This window comes from Podarcis bocagei, assembly GCF_964188305.1.
Source record: "Podarcis bocagei genome assembly, chromosome: 9".
Taxonomy (NCBI): domain Eukaryota; kingdom Metazoa; phylum Chordata; class Lepidosauria; order Squamata; family Lacertidae; genus Podarcis; species Podarcis bocagei.
This window is the reverse complement of record NC_138134.1, coordinates 55,982,504-56,006,395: the sequence shown is the minus strand read 5'-3', so window position 1 is coordinate 56,006,395 and position 23,892 is coordinate 55,982,504. Positions and strand designations below refer to the sequence as shown.

Here is a 23,892-nt window from a genome sequence, read left to right as displayed (position 1 = left end):
TGAATGGTCAGTTCTAAGCAGATGTATGCCAGACTCATGGAGCAATAAGTGAGGGAAAGAAAGAATATGAAAACCAACTCAGGCAGGCGTACAGAACCAGTAGCCCTCCAGGTGTTGTCGGACTCGCGTCCCATCAGCCGCAGCTGTCATGGCCAATGGTTAGCAGTAAATAGGAGTTGTAGTCCAGCAACAGCTGGAGGACCACTGGTTCCCTTCTTCTGAAGTTCAAACGGGACATACCTGTCTGTTGCTAGATATATCAAAATGACTGGTGACCACAATGGGAATTGCTGGCAGCTGTTTCTGAGATTATATAAAATCACATGTTACATTGATCTGTATGCCAATGAGTGGTTGGCAGCTAGAGCGAAGTAGAGTGGCATGCAAATTTATTAATTTACAAAGACACCATTCATGAACTTAATTTCACTCTAAAATTAGTGGTTGATACCCCATTGTTAGCTCATTTAAAGTGGATTGAAAATATGTGTTAAGGGTTCGACACAGGGGTCAATGGAGCTCCATTTTGTGACCTTTGGCAAGTTTGCTTGCAAGCCACATGTTGGGACACTACAGGAAATGCTACAGGTTTGTGTGTAGCCCTTACATCTGATCCAGCCTCCCCACTCCACTTGTTCACATTTCAGATCTAGCATAATTTGACCAAGTGGAAAGGAAGAGTTAAATGGGAACATGAGAAGAGCTCACACATTCTTCTTTTTTGACACACTGCCTCTGTGTGCATCTGTGCATTGCATGAGTGCTAGGGTGGGGAAATGGCTCTGTTTAGTCCTGTAGGGAACCTTCCGTAGTCAGACAAGGAAGGCTCATAACCCTCTTGTTTTAAATCACAAGAGGGATAAATGGAGACACTTGTGCCTTAATAATCTGAAATACAAACTAATAAAAATGTACATTGGAATGTACACGGGGAGTTGACAGGCTCCATTTCTACATAATGAGATTGGTTATGAATATTGACATCAGAACATATTTAAAATTATGCATTAAATGTGTTGGGATGCAATAACAAGTTTCTTGCATTGTGGATAAATTGTTCAAAGATTAAGATATGCTTTGTTTGCATGTGTGCATTAATGTTAGTGTGTGTGTACACCTGTGTGCACACACATGCAGATCAATACGACTTATCTCATTTATTTAAAATGCTTAAATCCTGTCTTTCTACACACACAGGGCAGCTTACAATAAAAATTAAAACAGAATCGCAACAACCGATAAAGCAGTTAGCAAAGACAGCATCCTTTTTCTGAGTTCCCTGAGCACCTGATCTTTCTTTTCCCTTGCTGCTCAGAGGCCATCACTGAAACTTTGGCAAAATATTTGTTAGAACTATTAAGACAAAAGCTTCAGCATTAAAGCAGTTATTGTTGAACAGAAATTTCCCCAGCTCTTTGGGGTGCGTGGGAAAGGAAGTTTTGAATGGGGGTGTGTGTATTATTTTCATTAAATGGTTTTGACATTCTGAAAATGAAATCTGAAATGAAACATGATGAAAATGAAATCTGAAATGAAAATGAAACATTATGAAAATGAAATCCGAAGTAAAAGTACAAAGGAGTTCTGGAGATACTATTGATTCATGGGCAGAAGGCAGTACTGTACTAAGCTAATGGTATGGTTCACACATGATAGTTTATTGTGATGACAATTATCTTTGGTGAGCTTTGGGTTTGGGCACTGCACTCTGTCCCCTGGCACAGTAGTGAGGAGGAGTTTTGAAGTATGCACTCCAATTTCAGAATAACTGCAGCTTGTATTGATGCTCAAAGTCCTAAACAAACTGTGGTTAATCTTAAATATGCACTTAAGATTAGCCATACTTTAGGGATAGGGTAGCACACTATACCGCAGTTCATCTAAAATGAAAATGTAAGCATTTGTTCTCCTTGCACATGTACCAGAGGAGGTGCATGAGCCCAAGGCTTGCTGCAACATATTATCATCATGCTAAACAATGGTTTAGTGTGATGTCCAAAGTAGCCATTATTTGGAAATGGAATCATTATGAGGTGATGCACATGACATTTCTGGAGCAACTGATGCTTGTCTCCAGAAACACATGATCATGTCTTCCTCACATTATTTCACACATGTATGAAATCTCTTATTTGGTCAGACTTTTTATGAATGTACATAGAAGTTTAATCACCATTTCAACACTGGCAATGATTTTTTTTAAAGCAAAGTAAAAAATGCAACATAAATTAGTTTCTCGGGGTGTCTACAAATGTACTTTATGAATACAAGTCTAAAGATTTAAAAGTTAAGCAGATGTGCTCAAAATAGAGAAATGAAAGCTGTTTTTTTAAGCAATATGCAACACAATCGGAACATATTCAGAAGTTCCACTGAATTCAATGGGTCTTAGTCCCAGAGAAAAATGCACAGGATTGCAGTCTAAAATTCAGATGAAATTCATTATACATTTGAGATAAAAATGTTGCTGTTACTGTCATGTAATATTCTTTCCCTATTGCATACTCTTTGGGCTACAGAACCCCAAAACAGGACAACTGTAGAAGGAAAAAAAGGTATATGAATAAATGAGTTCATGTGAATTAAAAAGAAACAAATCCCTGCTTTGCAGCAGTAAAGACCTTATAGATCCAAAAAAAGACAACACTGAAAGAAGTTGAACACAAGTGCATTTTTCAGAACTTAAATTTCAGGAAGCATGTATCTGCTGGATGATAGCGAACTGAAACACAAATAAAATAAAATATATTTTTCCAAAATCCTATAAGCATTTGATATTTCATCAGGAACTTCTAAAATTCAAATGGCGAGCCATATACAGTCATGTCTGTTCCATTGCTTTAGGCATTTCACGGTATCTTTTGTCAAGAATACGTGCCTTCAAAAATCTCAAAATGCAGTATGTAAAACAAATACTGCACCAATCCTTGAAAATGGCCATGTTGATACTCAGACCTATCATCAAACGATCCTTTTGGTATCTCTCTGCAGCTTTATCTACCTACTCGCAAAGCAAGATCTTCATGCTTCTTTCCTCCTTGGTTAAATAGTCAACAGGGACTAGTGTTGAAATCCACCCAATTTGATTGGCTTGTGACTGCGAGGAGTGCAAGCAAACAGAGGCTGATGAAGAGGTTTCACCCTTTTGACAAAGGTGGCTTCATAACCCAGAAGACTGAAAGCCATCCACCGCTGGAAGGAACTGCAGCTCCCTCCAAATTCAAGACCATTGTCTTAATTTCCTCCTCTTATCATTTTTTTGCAATAAGCCATGGTGTGACTCCCTTGAGATGACAAAAAAGAACAATTCAGGTGTCTGAATTAAAAGTCACAGCAAGCAACCACTGTAGCTCACGGGGATGATCACACAACAAGCTGTTTTGGCACACGAGTCATGCTTCTGATTTTAGTCAGCACAAGCAAATATGTGAGCTATGAACCAGTGATAGGATTGATGCAGGTGAACATGGAAGCCAAGTCACTGTATTCCAATGGCAATCGGGTACAGTACGTTTCATAGCACTGAGCTCATATTTGGTCACAGTTTCATGTAAACTAGTTCATGGCACTTGTTGTCCATGCAGGCCCAAAAGAAGACAAACAAAGAAAAAACTGGAAAACTGCAGAAACAACTCAAATGTCTATGAGTGATCACTCTGTAAAGATTAACTCTGTATAGAGACTAATACTTGATTTTGCAAGTTTGTTGCAGTTTATATTTTGTTGAATTGCAGATGTACGTGAAGAATAGAGGTACACATGGACTACTGCAAACAAGTAGAAGCAGCTACGTGTAAACATATTTCAGACTTGTAAAATCAATGGTTCCATTTTCAACTATAAATACAAGAGCGGAGTGTTATATACACAACTTCATGCTTGCAAGGTTAGATTCATCACTGCAAAAAAACAAAAACAAAGAAACAACAATTTGGCAAGGTTAGTAATGAGCTCAAATGTCTGCTTCAACTAAGTAATGTGCTGAATGAAGAGATGTCTCTGATCTCCCATGAGTGGGAAATGGGACAGTTTGGACTGACTCCCCCTTCCCGCTATCCCCCCCCCCCCGAGAACAGTGTGAAAGTCTAGAGGAAATTGGCAAAATCTTCCTTTCTACAGTCTAAGCATTTTGATAATATTCTGCCATTCCCCTTGATTGTCCAAACTTAATTTGCCTAATGAAAAGTGGACATACAATATGATTTTCAGCACCTCACCTTTTGCCAACAGCCAGGCATTGGTAAGCCATCTGGTCCCTGTTTGAAGAACAAAGTTCATGATTAAGGTTTAACAACATCTCTCAACAAGCACCCACACCCACACCATTCCATATCTCACAAATGAAAACTTGTTTAGGAAGATAAGTAAGACTGAAACATTCAGCAGAAGAATGGGTGGGATGCATGAAGATTCTCTAAACCTGTGTTCCTTGGATTTTCTGAAGAACAATTAACCACCATGGGAACACTTTAAAGATTAACAAGTGGCTTATTTCATGCAAATTTATTTGTGGCTTTGAGATCTCCATTGATCCATATGTAATTGTGGTATTGGAAGGATAATTAGAGTTCCAATGCAGCAAGAAGCATGTTGTAGGTGGCCTTTACCAGTTCACTGCCTTGGATCAACTGTGGAGTTGAACTGAACTAGTTAGTCCATTTAGGCAGGACAGGATAGGCTTGGAAAATGACAAAACTATTCAGAATAATCTTTCCATGAGCAAGAGTGTATCATTTCTATCTGGAATTACTCTCCCGGGAGTAAATCAATTCAGCTGTAGGCTAGCGAAACCCAAACATGCTGGTTTATTTTCAGTAAGAACGTGTTTAGAATTAAAACTCTCTACATGAAAACCAATGAAAATTAAATTCACAGAAACAGTAAGAATGTAAGAAGAGTCCTGGATCAGAAGAGACCAGCATTCTGTTCCCACAGTGGACTATCGGATGCCCATGAAAAGCCTGTAAGGGAGGGCATGAGTGCAACAACACTCTTGTGATTCCCCAGCAACTGGTATTCAGAGACACCCTGCCTCTGATACGGGCCATAATACAGCCGTCATGATTAGTAGTCAGTGGGAAGGGTGTCCTGATCATGTGAAGCCCTTACGCATGTGCAGGAGCTCATGCATTTGAAGTTGCTTCACAGAGAACCACATGCAATGCAGAGTGGCTGGAAGAAGCAGATGTGACTTCAAGAGACGGGCTAAAGGTATGACTGCAACGTTTCCCTCCGCATGAGTAATATATGCATAGGGCATGAGTAGGCAAACTAAGGCCCAGGGCCCAGATCCAGGCCAATCGCCTTCTAAATCCGGCCTTCAGACGGTCCGGGAATCAGCATGTCTTTACATGAGTAGAATGTGTGCTTTTATTTAAAATGCACCTCTGGGTTATTTGTGGGGCTTGTCTGGTGTTTTCACATGAATAGAATGTGTGCTTGTATTCAAAATGCATCTCTGGGTTATTTGTGGGGCATTGGAATTCGTTCATTTTTTTCTTCAAAATATAGTCCGGCTCCCCACAAGGTCTGAGGGACAGTAGACCGGCCCCCTGCTGAAAAAATTTGCTGACCCCTGGCACAGGGCTTCAGAGTACCTGAATATAAGTTCTACCATCCTCATTGGCCTCAATGGAATCAGAAAGTGGCAGATGATGAGGGGCTGGAGCAAACAGGCCCCATCTTAGTGCCTGAGCTGGTGTGGGAATGCTGGGAACCACTGGGGCAAACAGGACTGCCATTTTAAATACATTTTCTATTCACTGGGCAGCCAGCCAAACATGTCCACAGTGACAAGTCATTCTATTATTCTTTAAAATATATTGGACAGTAGCCAATTGAGTGCTTCCTACCACTAGTGCAAGGATTTTGGTTGTTTAATGGAACTTCCCTTTCTTCTCTTCTCCTCTCCCCACCTTACCCCCACATCTGTCCTTGGTATTTCCCCAATCCTCTGGAGCAGATTTGGAAAGAACATGGGAGACATGTGGGTAGAGGAACAGGAGGGGCAGTTCCATTGTCTAAGTGGAAATACTGGAATAGTTGGTGAGTGGCCCAATTCAAGGTCAAGGTAGTTCTGTAATTTACTCTTGGATTTTCTATATGCCAACAAATTTTCTTTTGGGAGATCTTCAATAATTTGAGCAAACAGCAACAACACTGCTAGTGGCTATTAAGTTTGTCCTATAGCTGCCTGCCTTCCGTTTACTTCCAGACAGAAATGATACTGCAAACACCCCCCCCCCCCACTTTAAAAATCATGAAGGCATGCTTGATTTACTTGCAACCAAATACATGAACTATAAGTTATCATTAATCAGAGGCAAACCAAATATAACATGGACTGTGTAGTCAGATAAATATTCATTTGATAACTTAGATTAGAAACATTGTGCTTGAAATAAAACCTACTTAACTTTAACATTCGTGCTTAAACTATACAAACAGTATCAGAACATGCAGATCAGCTGTAACTGCTAACCATTAAAAAGCCTTTGGCATTTTCTAGAAATGTGTAAATAATGTTGATTTTTAAAATGAAAAAATAATAATAATCATATTTTGATAATAATGAAAATAAAGAGTGTTGCCAGATTGGTACAAGGGAGAGGGATCGATGAGTAGAATTTTAGTATAGGTAGGAGCTTGAACTCATGCTAACATAAAGTTGGGAACTGTTGTGTATATTGTGGGAAATTAAGTTTCAAAGGAAAGACTGTTACACTGGAAACATTTAAGAAACAAAGACAGTGAGGGCTTGGGGCTGCAGGCCATTAACTCCTTACAAATGTCTGAGAAGTTCACTTTCAGATGTGTGTAGCATTCCAATATAAAAGAGTGGAACTGTTCATAGGGACTGCAGACACATTAGTGAGGTCCTGAAGACTAGTTCCAAGTCATCCTAAATGCCTATATAATTTTAGGCAAAAAACAACAGCAAAAAACCCAAACCTATACCATTGTCTCCATATTTTTAACATTGGCAGCTGTAGAGAGCTCCATGGAGGATTTTGATTAAAGTGTCTACTCTAATACATCAAAAAACATTTCTCACTAACAATAGCAGGGGACTATCTTTACTCATACATGCGCAGAGAACTCTGTTAGCATAGAACAGACTGGAGCAGCTCTGTTGTCCAATAGATAAGGTACACATTAGAGCCCATGGTCTTGATCCTTTGTGCATTAACAGAGCTCCTCCCTGTGTGTGTATTTTCCCTTTCATTTAAACAGAAGAGTATGAATGAAGCTATCCCGTCTACTGAAGTTAACAAGGTGTGGTGCAGTTGTCAGAGGGCTGGACTAGGACAGTGTTTCCCAACCACTGTTCCGCGGCACACTAGTGTGCCGCGAGATGTTGCCTGGTGTGCCGCGGGAAAAATTAAAAAATTCGAAAGATATTTTTTTTAAAAAAAGTCAAATTTTCGATTGGGGCGCCGTCACTAGATGACCCCTGGGGTTCCCTCCCTCCCTCCCGCTCTGCGCCTCCCTCCTCCTCCTCCTCCTCCTCCTCCTCCGGGGAGGCCCTTCCTGGCTCTCGGCCAAGGCTTGGCGGCTGCCACTCACTCACTCGCTCGCCCACCCGTCCCTCCATCCCTGCACCCGGCCTCTCCCCCTCCGTCCCCGGCGCGGGGGCTGCCGGGATCTGTAGTCCCCTCGCCCTTGGGCTCCGCGCCCCCGCGGGGTGCGCGAACTACGTTTCCCAGCGTGGCCTGGCGGGCCGGGTGTTTTGTTTGAAGCGCTCTTCTCCCGGCCATGGAATGAGCGCAGCGGCGGCGGCCGGGCGGGCAGGGGCTCTTCTGCCCAGACTCCGCGCAGCCTGCCTGCGCCCCCGCGGAGATCGGGCGGCAGGATGGAGCCCGGGGATCCCCGCGGAGGCGGAGCGGCGGAGGCTGCCCCCCAGGTAGGGCTGCGTCGGGGGGGTTTTATTTTTGCAATGCTGCATCCGCGCCGGAGGGGACGCATCGGACCGCGGGGAGACCCCTTGGCGGGCGTGCAAGGCAATGCATGCGTGCAGGCGTTGCATGGAGTGCAGTGCAATGCAATGGCAACGCGGCGCCCTGCATGCATGCATGCAACTTCCACCGGCGCTCCGGACTTGGCAGGTGAGGGGGGTCCCCAGTGGGTGGCAGAGAGAGCCGGGAGGGCGAAGGGGAGCCGGGGGGGAGCAGCGCTGCTCCCCGAGCCGAGCCCAGGGGGAAACTTCGGCGTCGTTGCGCCGGGTGTTGGAAGCGGAGGCTGGCGGGGGCCCCTCACCTGCAAAACCTGGTCGCCTCTCATATATGTCGTGCATTGCATTCATCGCCCGCTTTCTCCTCCAAGGAGCTCCCGGGGGTGCGCGTGGTTCTCCCCGTGTTATCCTCGCAACAACAGCCCTGCGAGGTGGGTCAGGCGAGTGGCCCAAGGGAGCACCCAGGGATTGTCCTGGCCAGGTGGGGTGATTTGAACCCTGCTCTCTGCCCGGTCTTCGTCCTCATTTAGCCCCCACATGTGCATGACTGTGCATGACTGAGGTTTTCCCCCCTCGTCTTGGCTATGGTGTGAGTCTGTGCTGTTAATTAAAGGGGTTCTGCCTTCGGAGAAGATGAGCCAGCCCTCAAGGAGGTGATTATGTAATTTGCTAGCAATTCATGTCCCTCCCGGCGTGACGCTGCGCGCTGACGTCACGGGGCTGTAATGGTGGTGTGCCTCGAGATTTTTTTCATGAAACAAGTGTGCCTTTGCCCAAAAAAGGTTGGGAAACACTGGACTAGGATATGGGAGACCAGAGCATAAATCCCTGCTCGGTCTAGGAGATCACTGGGTGACTAAGGTAAGCCACAGTCTCTCAATCTAACCTAGCTCACAGGGTTCTTGCAAGGGGAAAAAATGAGGAGGGGGGGAATCACGTATACTGCCTTGAGCTTCCTGGTGAAAAGGTGGGGGTAGAAATGTAATGAATGAACAGGCACACATAGGTGCGCTTGAATTCCAGTGCCCACAAGTGCTTACTGAAGTGGGGTGTCCGTGTATACCAGGGGTGTCAACCTGGTCCCTACTGCCCACTAGTGGGCATTTCAGGATTCTAGGTGGGCGGTAGGGGGTTCTACGGCACCAGCTGAATCCTCCTTCCATCGAGCACTGGTGGGTGGTAAGGAAATTTTACCATCAAGAAAGATGTATTAGTCGGCGGTAGGTATAAAAAGGTTGACTACCCCTGGTGTACACAGTGGAGCTACCATATTAATATTACTGCAGGGAATAAAAAATGATTTCGCATTAAAGTGGCTTGGATTAGAGATTAGTTCCTCCCCCTGCCTATGCATATATAGTACCCTTGATTAATTTAAAAAGAAAAGCCACAGAAGCAGTCTGAATACTTAAAAGTTTAGAACATGTTCAGGAATGAGCTAAGATAAAAGGTGCAGGGCGAGAATAAAAGTGATACATTCTTTAAATTGGGCAGTCCTGTGGTTTATATATCTGGTTTGTGTCAGCAAAGAGGGCAACTTCATTCTTGTAAGTAGGGATGGAACACATTTTGGTGGTGGTGGTGGTGAGGATGGGGAGAGAGACAAGCAATCCTGAAGTAGGGTGGGTGGGAATTACACTTATTGTCAATGCTGGAATAAAACAAACTCAGAATCATTGTATGGTGGCGGGCGCAAAGTGCTTAGTGTTACGTTGCAGATGTTGATAGGATGTTGTGATCTCTGGATACTGTTACGATCACCAAAGCAGCCAGTTTGATCATGCACATGCATGTACAGGGACATGTAAATGTAAAGTCTGGTCAGTTTAAACTTTACATTGGAAACAGCTGACTAGAAACACAGGAATTGCATGCGGGTTGGTAGGAAAGAGCAATACTGTACCAATTGGCAAGGGGCATCCAGCCCATCCAGGCCTGGCTGGCCTGGCTCCCCTTTTTCCCCCTTAATTCCTCGGAATCCCTGTTTGTAAAGATTAACTTGCAACGTTACTAAGAAATATATTTTGCATTGACTTCGCTGGAACAAACAAAGAAGGAAGGAACAAAAGGAGGAGCAAGCTAACAGGAGGGTTATAATCTTGGTATTTTGCTTCTCAGAAACAAGCCACGTATCAGAGCAAGTGACCTGTATGACAAAATATAGCTAATAATTGCAAATTATTATACCACAAATTATGGAAATGTTTGCCGTTAATATCTATTCTATTTTTAAAATCTTCACTTTTTTGGGAAAGAGTTAGACGAAATGTCACCATTTCTTTAAATGGGCAATGGGATTCTTTGGTCTGAATACCAGCTGGATACCAGCATTAGACCATATCAGTAGCTTGCTCCTCCTCATATTGCAGCAACCTACTATATTACTGTATGAGGAGACATGTCCAATACACAAGTGAGACGTACCAATGGGCAAGGTGCATCTAATCCAGGGGCACCCTGTTCTCCTTTCTCCCCTTTAGGCCCCTTTTTGCCTTTCTTTCCCTTTTCCCCCTGTGGACACAATGGTTTGGACAAAACAAATGTTTCATTCTTTTCAGGGGAAAAAAGAGAGAGATGCTTTAAAAGATTTTTTTTTAAGCCAATGGAGGGCTGAAAGGACACTTACCACTGTGTTCTACTTTGCATGATGCATTATGTGGAAAAATAAATGGTGATCATGAGCAACAACTGCATCAGTTGGGTTTTACTGAGCTTCTGTACTGATGTCATCATTATGAACACTTTGAATCCTAGAGCAGGGCTTGAAAGCATGAATGCTTTGTTGGTCATTTGACTCAAAGAGGCACCTGGAAGTGCCTTCAGATAAAATCCACCCCGATCAGCCTGCTCGTGAAGGCATGCAAGTTCCAACGCATTCAGCAAGGCTCAGTGCATTTACCTTGGTTGAGGAGCCGCTTTCTCATGGTTCTTTCCCAATAAAATGCTGTTTTTCCCAGGGACAGGGATATTTGCAGGGGCAGGGGCATTTGCCCCAGCCACACCCTTTTCACATATGTGCACAGACTCCTACTGTTGTGTGGGACTGAGCCACAGAGCACAGAGAAGTCACTCCCCTTTCCAATGTAGTGCAATGTAAACTGCACCTGAGGGAAATTCATGCCTTTCTTGTATAGATGGAACTGCCCATTCCACTGAAATGAATGGGAAACATTGTGCATAGATGAATTCCACATCTATCTAAGTATGCAAACATTGCTCCGAAATGGGATTTCTCTTCATAAGATCTTTTTGCCAATGAGGGAGCTATTGTCCTAAGAGGGCTGCACCTTAATACTGAGGAATGCTCCTGCTATCCAAAGGATGGAGTTCATCTTAACAGGGACTGAATAGATCTGTGTGGTGCAGCTTCACTGAACAGAATAAAGCTGAATGAGAGGAGAGAATAAGATGAACTAAATCTGTAGTGGATTTTAATGAGGTCAATTTGCTTCTGTTCCCAAATGACTGTTTTTGTCATTAGTTCTAAAAGGGTCTTGGCCAAATATGCTCTGCTAATCCCATTCTTAAAAAGTTCAATAAAGGGTCATCAGTCACTTAGAGAATTAAGTATGTATTCTCTTTTTCTGCCCTGCAAAAGGGTTCAAAAGAAATCTTCTTCGTCAAAAGATACTCTGATCCTTTTTGCAATGTACATTCTTTTTCTAACGCCATATTAGAACGTGTTCATTAAAACATCGCTTTCAGAGCTTAGTTATGTGTCCTGAATTTGAAACTGAAAAATCCAGCCATGTGGTTGAAAATGGAGCTGCTTTTTAAGGGGCGTGCATTATGAGAATTTCAGAATTTTGTGCTAATGCACAGATTTGATGAAACTGATTTGATGCTTAGGTGGACTGAATTGCTATCTGAGAAAATGACTTCATTTTCAGCCAGAGGGAGACATTCTGAGAACTAATTTAAAATAGATCTCACAGATGATCAGATGGTCACAATGGTAAATGAGTTTCAGGCTCACTCACAGTTTTTAACAAAAACCAAAAGTGCCTCTCTTTGCTTGTTTGTTTTAATTTTAAAACCCACCACACGCAATGAGGGGAAATCAAGAATATTATAGAGATGGAGAAATAGCAAAAGGAAAATTAGTAGAATAAAACAAAGAGCAACCAAGGAAGGGTTGTCAAGGCTGTGGTTGGAGGCAAGATTTAATTTGTAAGGAAAAGGGGTTAAAAAAGGACAAGACGAATTGTAAGGAAACAAGGTAAAAGGAGAAGGGAGGGATGCACCTCTGAAAGGGGAAAAGGGATTAGGATGAGGCATAGTAGGGCTAGAAAACCTGTGGTCGCCCAGATTCCATGGGATTCCAAGTCCCATCAGCTCCAGCCAGCATTGCCAATGGCCAAGGGTTGATGGAAGTTGTATTCCACAACATCTGTATGACCACAGGTTCCCCATCCCTGACATAAAGGAAATGAACATTCACCCATTTTCTCATTAAAAATATTATGCATCCATTTACAGCAGAATATAAAACGTTTGCTAGAGTTTCTTTTTCATGTTACAATGTCTTAGGCAGAGCACACATACTTTAAAATCAATTGCAAGCTCACCTTAAGTTAATGTAAAAAATAATAATTATCATACTATTATGCATTTGAAAAGTGAAATTACACAACACACATGATATACTATGGCATATAGGACAAACATTCCAATGAGAATCAAACACATTTCCATGGAGAGATATACTGTATTACATCATATGAATGACACTATTCTGCCTGTCTTGTCTGTGTGCCAAAATGTTACGTAGCGGCACTTAGGGGGAAACAATTCAGAAACTTAGGGGACACAGAAAACCACGATTCAAGTAACTCTATTTTGTTTGGAACACTGTGTTTTTCTTCAGTGTGATAACAAAAGCAATGGCCAGGCTAGCTTCCTGGTGAAGTAACAGCCTTAAATATTTGTCATTAAGGAAACAAAGGGAGCGGCTTGGCACCAGAGGGCAAGTGGGTGGTCTCCCTCCCTCCCATCAACTCGCTGGTAGTTAGAAAGACAAAGGCCAGAGTGGAGAGTTGAGTGATGTGAGATAGCAGCTGGATGCAAAAGCTGTAGGCAGGGAAGCCAGAGAAGGAGCCATGCTGGATTGCACCTAAGTCTGCAGCTATGGAAGGAACAAGACCCTTATAGGGTGTTAATGCTGTGAACCCCTCCATCATAGGCTCAGGTTGTCTATATGTGTAAATAAACCATATATCATAAAGACACTAAAGTGTCCACTCCTCATTCCAAAGGAAGACAAATCCTGGGGTAAGTGCCTGGAATCTCGCACCCCCCTGGATTATGTAGGATTTAGATTTGGAGGTAGTGTTTAAAGGACAAGGAAGCATTTATGGATTTTAAAGGCAAATCTCAATCAAAATCTCAATTCATTTCCTACTCCTAGAAAATCTAGGGGAAATCAATACAGTTTGTCCTTGCAGTTTTTGCCATCATTGACTTCAACAAACAATGGTCTGGCTAAGGAAGTGAAATGGCCTCATCCCAAGACTTACTGAGACAGCAAATAAATGCTTATGAAGGGGAAACCAACTGCCACAATGGCATTGGCACAAGCTTCTGTGTTATACCACCATTTCAGGGTTGTTCCCTAGCTTTGGAAACTGAAACAGTTATTCTTCAGATAAATATGATTTAAATAACTATTCATTTTCACTCTTAAGTTTGCAGTTAATGCTTCTCAGTTGGGAGCTGATAAAAAATTTCAGTTTCCTGGTTTTACATGTGAAGTGGTCCTCATGTGAATCAGGGGGGCAGGGCCACAGTACTACCCCACTTTGTGGTTTCCCACCTTCCCCCTGCATGGGAACAACAAGCTATAAACACAGACCTCTATGTGTGATAGGCTTCCCTGGGAGGCGGAACCTTGACTGTGAAGGATTCCAACAGCTGGGGAACCATAGGCATTTAGATTTCTCCCCTTGCACATATTGATTCCTAACCTACACATAACTGAGGTGGGGCCTGGGAAGGCCGCAGAAGCTCAGGAGAAACACCACAGCCCCTGCCCCCCCAGTTAAATGCATAAGAAGCACTTCACCTGCCAGAATGCCAGAAACTGGATACTGTTAACTTATTTCTTTGTCCTTGCCCTTACTTGCTGAAGCTGATTATTTTAATATTAAAAATGTCCCCAACGCAAAGATCTATGGCTCTCTGATATACAAGTCTGTTCACTTAAATGTCAGAGAACATAGGAAGCCAGACCACTGGGTCCAGCTAGCTCAGTATTGTCTACTCTGACTAGTAGCATCTCTCCAGGATATTCAGGCAAGGGCATATTTCAAGCCCTACCTGGAGATGCCAGTCATTGAGGGAGGGATTTTTGCATGCAAAACTGATGCTCTACCACTGAGCTATGGTCCTTCTCCACAGCTCTGAATGGGTAATAAAAATATTCACCAAGAGCTGCTGCTGTCATTGACTTGGATTCAAAGAGCTGTTCAGCGAATGGAAGGGAATTAAATAATAATCTAACTACATTCTTCATTTAAGACATTTGTGTACCACTCTTCTAATCTCAAAATGATTTACATGAAACATATTTAAAATCACATAAAATATAAAAATAACTATGTTTGGGGGGGGCATGTTTTTGTTTTTTAAAAAAACTCCATAAATGTTGAGCGCTCTGCTGAAGGGTGGACATTCCTGTGCGCAAGCTCCCTTCCCTTGTTCACAGTGAACACACGAAGGCGAAAGTGGGACCATGACTGGTGGCCATAGTCATTGACTATGCCCTATACCTCTGTTATTTCACTGAACAGTGAAACAGGTCCCTATGTGCATATAGCTGTTCATGCACTGGGGGCTTCCACACAATTTGGAACCTCACGTGATGAGAGTTCCAGATCACATGGAAGACCCTTTATGTTTACAACTTTCAGATGTTCTATCAAGAGTGTGGAATTCATGGGTGTGAGCATTCTGATGTTGGAGGAGGCAGTGAACTGCACAGAGGGTCTCATCTGCACAGTCCTCAAGGGGCAGCCCTTCAAAGTGGCCAGGGAGGTCTTCTCCTCCTGGCTACATTAGAAGATTGTAGAACTCTGCAGGGATCCACCTGAAGTATCTTAAGCAGCCCTGTGGCATAGCTAGCCTAGAGACATACTTGACAGCCCCATGACAACCTTATCTAATTAAGTTTAGATGCATGTCACATGCATTTTTGAAATTTTCTAGGTTTCAAACACAGTTTGCCATTTTGCATGGAAAGCTGCTGTTTAAGCAAAGTGAGCCTAAAGCTCTGCTGGGCTTATGAAACTAGATTTATGGCTCGTGAGGTCCTGTCCACTGATCTGATTGGGGAATCTCTTGCATGTGCAAAAGGCCTGTTTGCACACCAGAGTTCTCACTTTCAGAACTCTGCCAGTGCAAGGGAAGTATACGTAACAAACTGCACAGAGATCTGATTTCGCCTTGTATCCCCAAGAGATTTGCACCTGCACCAGACCTCCCATACTGGCCAGGAGAGGATCAATCATGGCACATAGGAGCAATCCAATGACAATTAGGCACACTGAAGGTGCATCAACAAAGTTAAGCCCTTAATTGTGTGCTTAACCATCACTTTGAGAGCTGAAATGTACCCAACTTTCTCTGGATTAGCTCAAAGTGTTTTTGGTTTAGCTTTCGTCTTCTCAGCAACAAGCCAGATGCTTTCCAGGTATAAATACAGCATCTATTTAATTGAAGCCAATGGACCTATATTGATTTACACAAGCTGTCAATCTGTCCCGGTGTCTCCTACCGTGTTGCTACTCCAATGTCTCTTGTCAGTAACTACTGTATAAACAAACACAGACTGTCAGGAGTCTTGGAGGAGAAAGCCTCTCTTCTCCCATTATGGAAACTGCTGACCTTTCGGGATCTGGGTGGAAGCTTTCTTTCACATTCTGACAGATGACTTTGTCTAGCAAAGATCCATGACATGGCTTTTGGCACACAGAAGGAAGAAAAGTCTAGCTTAATGGGACAAATTATAGGACTGGGACAAAAGAGCTGACTAGGCTAAGTAATCAAACAACAGTTAATAGCATTGAAGTCACCTTTTCTCCCTTTTCTCCTACATCACCCTTTTCTCCACGAGGACCAGGGAAACCCTATAAAAAATGAACAAAAATACCTCTATTGGCTTCTGTATGTGGGCTTGCCTTTATTGTGTAGCTGAATTATCTACACACACACACACACACACACACACACACACCAAGAAAACTGTACCAAATGATTTTGAAATTAGAAAGCGCATAATAGCCAGAAAGTTATTGAAGATGCCCAGCAAAAGACACCCTTATTTTCCTACATGCAAATTAGCACTGGCAATGTTAAAAAGAGAAGTGATTCAGTCAAGTAGGCAAAATGGTTACAATTATTTCCCTCCCCACACTGCAAAAGAAGTTGCGTAACAGGAATGTCCCAACTGCAACTTCTGTTGAGAAATACACTCGGTTGCAAATCAAAACCTGCAATCAGTGGTGCTTGAAAACACAACTGCATGGAGGCTGTTCCATGTGTCAAAGTGTTCCTCTAAACAGCTTCTCATGAGCTTTCAACTGTTTTTAACCATGCAATAGTGATGTTCTCTGCATGGTGAAAACCACCAGAAATTTGTAAGGAGCTGCTATCACAAATGGAGTGTCATGCCACATACTCCCCATAAGTTTGCATTTCCAAGCACTACTGGTTGCATCTGTAGGCCTCTGGAGAATTATAATAGTACTTTCCATGATCATCTGTCAGGTGCTCTAGTTAGCAGCAGTTGCTGTGGGCACTTATGAGTGGCACTATTTATGGTGGGATTTACAAGACTGCCCTTACTTAGCACTTTCTCCACATTCTTCAATGGTATTTTCCTATCTCTATGATTATTTTAAAGGCAAACAACAATGCAATGTTTAGTATATTCTCTGCATGATTGTCATGCACAACAAATGGGGGAAATTCAACATGCTCCAAGCATGCAACTATTGCTGTAAAACAAACATGTACCTACCACACAAATAAAGTGATGATAAATATTACTTACATCAAGGCCAGGTTCGCCGTCTTTGCCCTATTAAAGAATCATATTAATTATGTTAAGCTTTGTTAGCTCAGCTTGTGTAAGACGTCTGCCAGGACTATTTAGGCATGCAGTTGCTGTATTGTGTATACAACACAGACTGGCTCTCTTAAATGAAAGATGATAATGGAGATCATGACCCAGATCAGATCAATGGTGTGCTTCAAAATCTGCACTTCAGTGGACTCCACTACAAGCTGGTGGTCTAAGGGCTGCACTCTTCCATCTTTTTCTTTAATACTTTCAAAATAAGGTCTCTAGCCACCCACACCTTGAGTGGTTAGCACACGGGGCTTCTTGCCAACATGTGCTTTGAATGCAGATAGGGCAATGGTATTCCATTGTTCCCAAGGGAACAATGCCCTTGTGTAAGCACTGGTTGTTTCTCAATGGGAATTGCAAGGGGATGGGTGACAGGAACATGAAGGATGTGCAGCAGATCAGGTCTCACTCTCTGCTGGCCAGAATAGAGACCGCCAATCTCCCACTGCCTTGGCCCTCCCCCTCAGTAAACTGCAGCAACCTAATGCATTAGGAAGGCAGGAGAGCAGCTCAACCACTCCAGCCACTATTGTTTATGTGTGCATGGAGACAAGAGAAACAGAGAGTGGGGACTGCTCTGCTTATTGCAACCAGACATTAATGGAGGATAGGATAGGTCTCTGTTTGAAGTGCTGTGTGAGTACTGCCCTCCAGCCGAAGAAGCCCCCTCTTTGAAGGGTTATCCAATCCAAGATAAAGAATCATTGGAAGGGAGAGCAGTTGGCACACAGGCAACCTGGCCACAGTCTTCCTCACTATGGTGAGATGCATTTTTTAAAAATTTAAATTACCGCCATTATTTCTAAAGTTGCATCCATACATAAAAATTAGCACATGCACATTTTATATAAAGCAGTATCCTCTTCTGTCCTCCTTTTTGGTGATGCCTAAGTACCACAGGGACGCAGGTGGTGCTGTGGGTAAACCACAGAGCCTAGGACTTGCCAATCAGAAGGTCGGCAGTTCGAATCCCCGTGCCGGGGTGAGCTTCCATTGCTCGGTCTCTGCTCCTGCCAACCTAGCAGTTCGAAAGCACGTCAAAGTGCAAGTAGATAAATAAGTACCACTCCAGTGGGAAGGTAAACGGTGTTTCCGTGCGCTGCTCTGGCTCACAAGAAGTGGCTTAGTCATGCTGGCCACATGACCTGGAAGCTGTACTCCGGCTCCCTTGGCCAATAAAGTGAGATGAGCACCGTAACCCTAGAGTCGGTCACGACGGGACCTAATGGTCAGGGGTCCCTTTACCTTTAAGTAAGTGTGAACCCTCGACTAAAATGTCACAAAATTCCTACATGGAATGTACTTCAATGAATGTAGAGTACATAGCATATATCCTTATGTAGTTGGCCACATGTAGAGTGTCAAGAAAAAGATAACATACCATAAAGTCTAAGACAGATCCCTCTATCTCTCTGTCCATCTACCTGAAAACTGTCTGGGCAGTTTAGAGAGCAGCTAGGGGAATGAGTAATTCCCCACTGATTTCCATTAGTGGAATCTTCTGTTGGACGAAAAGCAATTCTATGCATAGAAAGACACCTTAAGAGCCAACTCATTCTTCATACTTCTGCAAGTTTAATAAAATGTTGCAGAATCAATTTGAATTCTGGGATATTCATACAAAGCAAAAGCCAAGTAACGCATATTTCAAAATTATTTTATATTGGATATATGGCATTCTCCTCATCCTGCATATGTAAACAATGGAAAACTACTTGTATTGGACAAAAATATTAAGAATCACCTTCAATGAATTGTGATACCTACTTAGTCCATCCTTCCACACAGGAAGAAATCAGTTTGCACAAGGGTTTTTTTTTGAAGATGCTATATGAAACTGTAACAAATTTCCCCAAAATGCAAATGAATCACAAAGTATTTTGCATAAATGACAGCTGATTACCCTTTGTACTAGAGAGTCTTTTGAGGTATTTTAAGGAGAAACAACATGATCATGAGACTTTTTTATTGACCTGAATTCCTGCCATTACTTTCTGGTGCCTAGAGACAAGCAATAACACATGTAAGGCAAACTGGAAATGGCAGGGGTTGCGCAGAGGGGGTCACTTTTAATTCTGGCTTTTCTCATTGTTGTTAGTTTATGTCACAACCTACTCTATTATTTATGCATAGATGCATGTGAGAGAATGAAACTGCCTAAACTTGAGATAAGGGATGGCCTCATGAGCAGCGACCTTGGGCAACTTAAACTAATTGCATTTCTCTGTGATGAATGGTCATAAAACACAGTAGGATTTAATCAAGGATTTCTGAAAATTGCACTTTCCAAAGATGTCGTGTAACTTACAGGCAAGCCATATGGACCTCTGGGCCCAGGATCTCCTGTGGTTCCCTTTTCACCCTAAAATACAATATCATAAATGTTCATTACAAAGGGCAAAGAGGCTTTGTTTTCAATTATGCAGTATTTATTGTGTATTTGAAATCCATTTATTTGTGTAGCATTTATTTCAATTACACAATATTTATTACATTTCTGTCCTACTGAACATTCAGGGTTGCACATAAAGTTATCCTGTTTCTCCCCCCCGCCAACATACCTGAGGTCATCCTAAGGTTAGCCAGTATACTTTATGTATGAGGGCAAAAACAGGCATTGCATGAGAGCTTCCTCATTAGCTGTCTTGACATCTTTTAAATACTGAAATGAAGTTGCAGGTGGGTGTCATTTGGGGTGGGGGACAGAGTATTGTCAGGGGTGGTTGTTAAACCCTTCTCCCTCTTTGTCATTTTCTTATTCAAAAGTATTCTCCCAGGTGCATTTGTTCTGTATGGGAACAATCTAGTCCCACGTATTTTCTCTTTGTGCAAATAGCAATGGAAGAGGAATGGGAACCATGTGGAATGGAGGGAAAGGGTCCCTTATCTATCTTACTGCTTTTCCGGGGGGGGGGGGGAGATAGCAGCTCGGTTGTGCAGTGGCTGCAACACACTTTCTATAGGCTTCAATAAGCTGTTTAAAGAATGAAACCCTCTACCAAAGATGCCTAACTCGCGTGAGACAGTACAGTGGTACCTCGGGTTAAGTACTTAATTTGTTCTGGAGGTCCGTTCTTAACCTGAAACTGTTCTTAACCTGAAGCACCACTTTAGCTAATGGGGCCTCCTGCTGCTGCCACGCCGCCGGAGCACGATTTCTGTTCTTATCCTGAAGCAAAGTTCTTAACCCGAGGTACTATTTCTGGGTTAGCGGAGTCTGTAACCTGAAGCGTATGTAACCCGAGGTACCACTGTATCTGTTTCTTTGATTTGTCATGATGTGCCTTAATGAGGACACACAGGTACTATCCAGAACTTCTCAATATACCAGAATGCTTGAGATTTGAACTTTGCTCTGGTTTATACCTAAATGTACAACAGTCAAGTGCTATGGAGTGGTTTAAAAAAAAAAAAATTAGCCTTTTTTGCTAATATGTTACCAGTTATGGCCAAAAGCAGTAAAAGATTTGAGTGCCTTCCACTGGCAGTAGAGAATAATAGAATTGTAGAGTGGGAAAGGGGTCACATGGGTCATCTAGTCCAACCTCTTATAATGGAGGAATCTTTTGCTCAATGTGGAACTTGAATCTGCAACCCTGAGATTGAGATTCTCATGCTTTACTGACTGAGCTATTACACATATTTTTGAAAAAACAACAACATTTTAGCTTTAAAATTCTGGACCTTTAAACAATTTGGTTGTTTTATTTTATTTTAATTTTTTAAAAATAGTATGTAGCTATGTGGGTTTTTTGTTAGTTTGTAAATTGCTTTAGGTTGCCTTGAGCATGATAAAGTGACTAACAAAATATATATGTAACTATAAACCCCCACAAATTAAATAAATAATTTATTATTCTAGGTCTCTTTTTTGGGGTGTGTGTGAATATGTGTTATTTTTTGAACAACTACGAATCCTCTTTATTTATATCTGCAAGAGAACGAACACAATTAAATATGCTGAACTGATACCTTTATCATGCAAAAGAAGTGAACCACCCCAAAGAGAAGATCTCCTGCAAACACTCACTCTGTCTCCTTTTGGACCTGCAAGGCCATGAGGACCAATTGGACCATCCATGCCCTGAAAGATTAAACAAATAGGAGCTGACAACTCTGAATGAAGGTTTATATTTAGCAAAGAATTTCATGAGAATCAGGCAGAGAATACGGGTTGGACTTTCACTGAAGGGGCAGCTGAGCTCCCAATCCTTCTGGCAAGCTCAAACAGTGCTTCCTCCCATCTCATTCATCTCTACTTTCATGTTGTAGATCAGCTGATTTAAAGGTTTTCAGATAGCAGGGGCATAGGTTAAAGGTTGAAACAAAGGGACTTAGGATAACAACAACAGCAACATCAACAACAATCATGCACAATTCACATGAAGACCCACAAGGATAGATGGTAAGCTTAGAGGAGGAGATTTTAAGTTTACCGCTATGCTATTCCTTAACTTCTCCATCATTCGAAAGCTGCAATATTTGTTTCAAATAGCAGGAGAAGAGCAGTGTCTTTTAATGTGGTGTAACTTAGTGGTTTAAAAAGATCAGAAAGCATTGCAAACAGTAGCTTTCTAATGTTGACTCTCAAGGAATAAATATAAACAAAAGAGAAAGAAAAGAAGGCTGTACCTGAATCAAACAGCAGTTTTAGTAATGCAGGCTTTGAAAGCTGGCTTCTTTAACAAAGCTAGCAGGATCAGACCAATGCACCAGGCAAGGGTGATGCAGACATATGGGCATTTTTATTTGAATAATGAGACCAGTGATTTCACTGTAGCCTCATCTTCTATCATGTCACCTGTCATGGACAAGGTGTTGTTGTTTTTTCTTTATCTCATGCACTAGCCCTATGTAGCAGGTATATTTAGGCAGCTGTATAACAGGGTGAGTTGCAGCCGGTCTTTCACATTGGACACAGCTATAGCACCTTAGGCCCTTTGCATCTCAAAGGTTACTAGCTTTTTTGTTAGCTGGGGCTCCTCCTCTGATGGAGCATCCTGTAAAATGTGTAGTCAGCACTGTACCAGTAGGGATAGCAGCAGCAGCAGCAGCAGCAGCAGTGGTACCACACTGAACTGCAAAAGAAATCTGCCTGCCGTAAAGCATGTAGATTTAGTAGTGAAGTATGACATACGAACACAAGGGACTCACCCGGGGTCCTGGCTTTCCGTCTAAGCCAGATGCTCCCTGTATGGTTAAGTGGAAGCATAGATGGCAGGGATAACACGAATGACAAGAATGTGAGATTAGTAACTGGTGATGATGAAACAAATACAACTTCTATGCGAGCTGCTACAGGGTTCTAGAATAAGTATCACAGTACTGCATTAGGTTAGTTTTAATTCACACACAACATGAAGAGTCTGATTCTGATCCCCTTTGCAACGTGCCCCACATTAAGGTAATCTCACTATTTTTAGTGAAATTCACCTCAATTTTATGAAATCAGAATGAGCCCCTATATGTATTAGTGCTACAAACCTCATATATTATCATGGAAGTTTATTTGTACTTTAACACACACATCTCTATTCATAGGTTAGTAAAACAGACTTTTAACTTGGAAGATAAAACAAGGGGAATTATGAATTTTGCACAGACATGTCAACTGTCTTTTCATTACCAGAACTGAAAGGAGAAGAAAACTGCGGAGCATTGCAAACAATATATGGGTTCCCATTGGAATGTCCTAATGATAAGATGAGAAAAAACACCTAGATTCTTAAAGAATATTTCTATTTCTTTACTGTATTAAAATTTAAAACATGTTCCTGAGCACACCAGTGTGCCAATGGTTTTCACTAAGGTAATGTTTATTCATTGAAATTAGTTCCACCTATCACTTCCATAGGATGTGGTCTCCGGCCAGGATGTATAAAACTTTCGTAAAGTTTTACCGTATTTTTCGCACCATAGGACGCACTTTTTCCCTCCTAAAAAGCAAGGGAAAATGTGTGTGCGTCCTATGGAGCGAATGCAGGGGGGAGGCAGGCGGGAAAAGCCCTCAAGAGCCGCACGCAAGCTTCGTGCGCTCTTGCGGGCTTTTCTCTAGGAGGGAGAAGGGACTGACTGGCTGCAGCAGTCCCTTCTCCCTCCTGGGGGAAAAGCCCCCAAGAGCGGCACCCTTTTTAAAGGCTGCGCGGCTCCTGCAGGCTTTTCTACGAGGTGGGGGAATCCCCCCACCTCCCAGAAAAGCCAGGAGAAGCCGCGCAGCCCCTTTAAAGAGCGGCGGCTTCTGCGGGAGTTGGGGGAAGCTGCAGCAGATTCCCTCCTCCCGGGCTCCCTTTGAAGCGGCAATGTGGGAGGGGAGCAGCTTACACTCGTGTAAGCAGCTCCTCTCCCACTTTCCTGCTTCAAAGCAACCACGGAGGAGGGAAAGAGGGGACCCATGGATCCTCTTCGCTGCTCGAGGCTGCAGCAGATTCCCTCCTCCCGGGCTCCCTTTGAAGCAGCAAAGTGGGAGGGGAGCAGCTTACACTCGTGTAAGCAGCTCCTCTCCCACTTTCCTCCTTCAAAGCAACCACGGAGGAGGGAAGGAAGGGGACCATGGATCCTCCACTGCTGGAGGCTTCAGCGGATTCCCTCCTCCGTGATTGCTTTGAAGCAGCAATGTGGGAGGGGGGCAGTTTACACTCGTGTAAGCAGCTCCTCTCCCACTTTCCTCCTTCAAAGCAACCACGGAGGAGGGAAGGAAGGGGACCATGGATCCCCCGCTGCTGGAGGCTGCAGCGGATTCCCTCCTCCGTGATTGCTTTGAAGCAGCAATGTGGGAGGGGGGCAGTTTACACTCGTGTAAGCAGCTCCTCTCCCA

General features: G+C 42.9%; 1 protein-coding gene across 1 annotated transcript in view; it reads right to left on the bottom strand.

The window, feature by feature from the left end:
- The window catches only part of COL25A1 (collagen type XXV alpha 1 chain), a 320,962-nt gene that overhangs the window by 14,061 nt on the left and 283,009 nt on the right, over positions 1 to 23,892 (bottom strand). Inside the window, exons 31-36 of the mRNA XM_081208237.1 lie at positions 21,109 to 21,162; positions 19,387 to 19,440; positions 17,001 to 17,027; positions 16,021 to 16,074; positions 9,855 to 9,932; positions 4,218 to 4,256 (exon numbers count right to left, since the gene is read on the bottom strand). Coding sequence (XP_081064363.1) covers positions 4,218 to 4,256; positions 9,855 to 9,932; positions 16,021 to 16,074; positions 17,001 to 17,027; positions 19,387 to 19,440; positions 21,109 to 21,162 — 306 coding nt within the window. The remainder of the gene's footprint in view (positions 1 to 4,217; positions 4,257 to 9,854; positions 9,933 to 16,020; positions 16,075 to 17,000; positions 17,028 to 19,386; positions 19,441 to 21,108; positions 21,163 to 23,892) is intronic.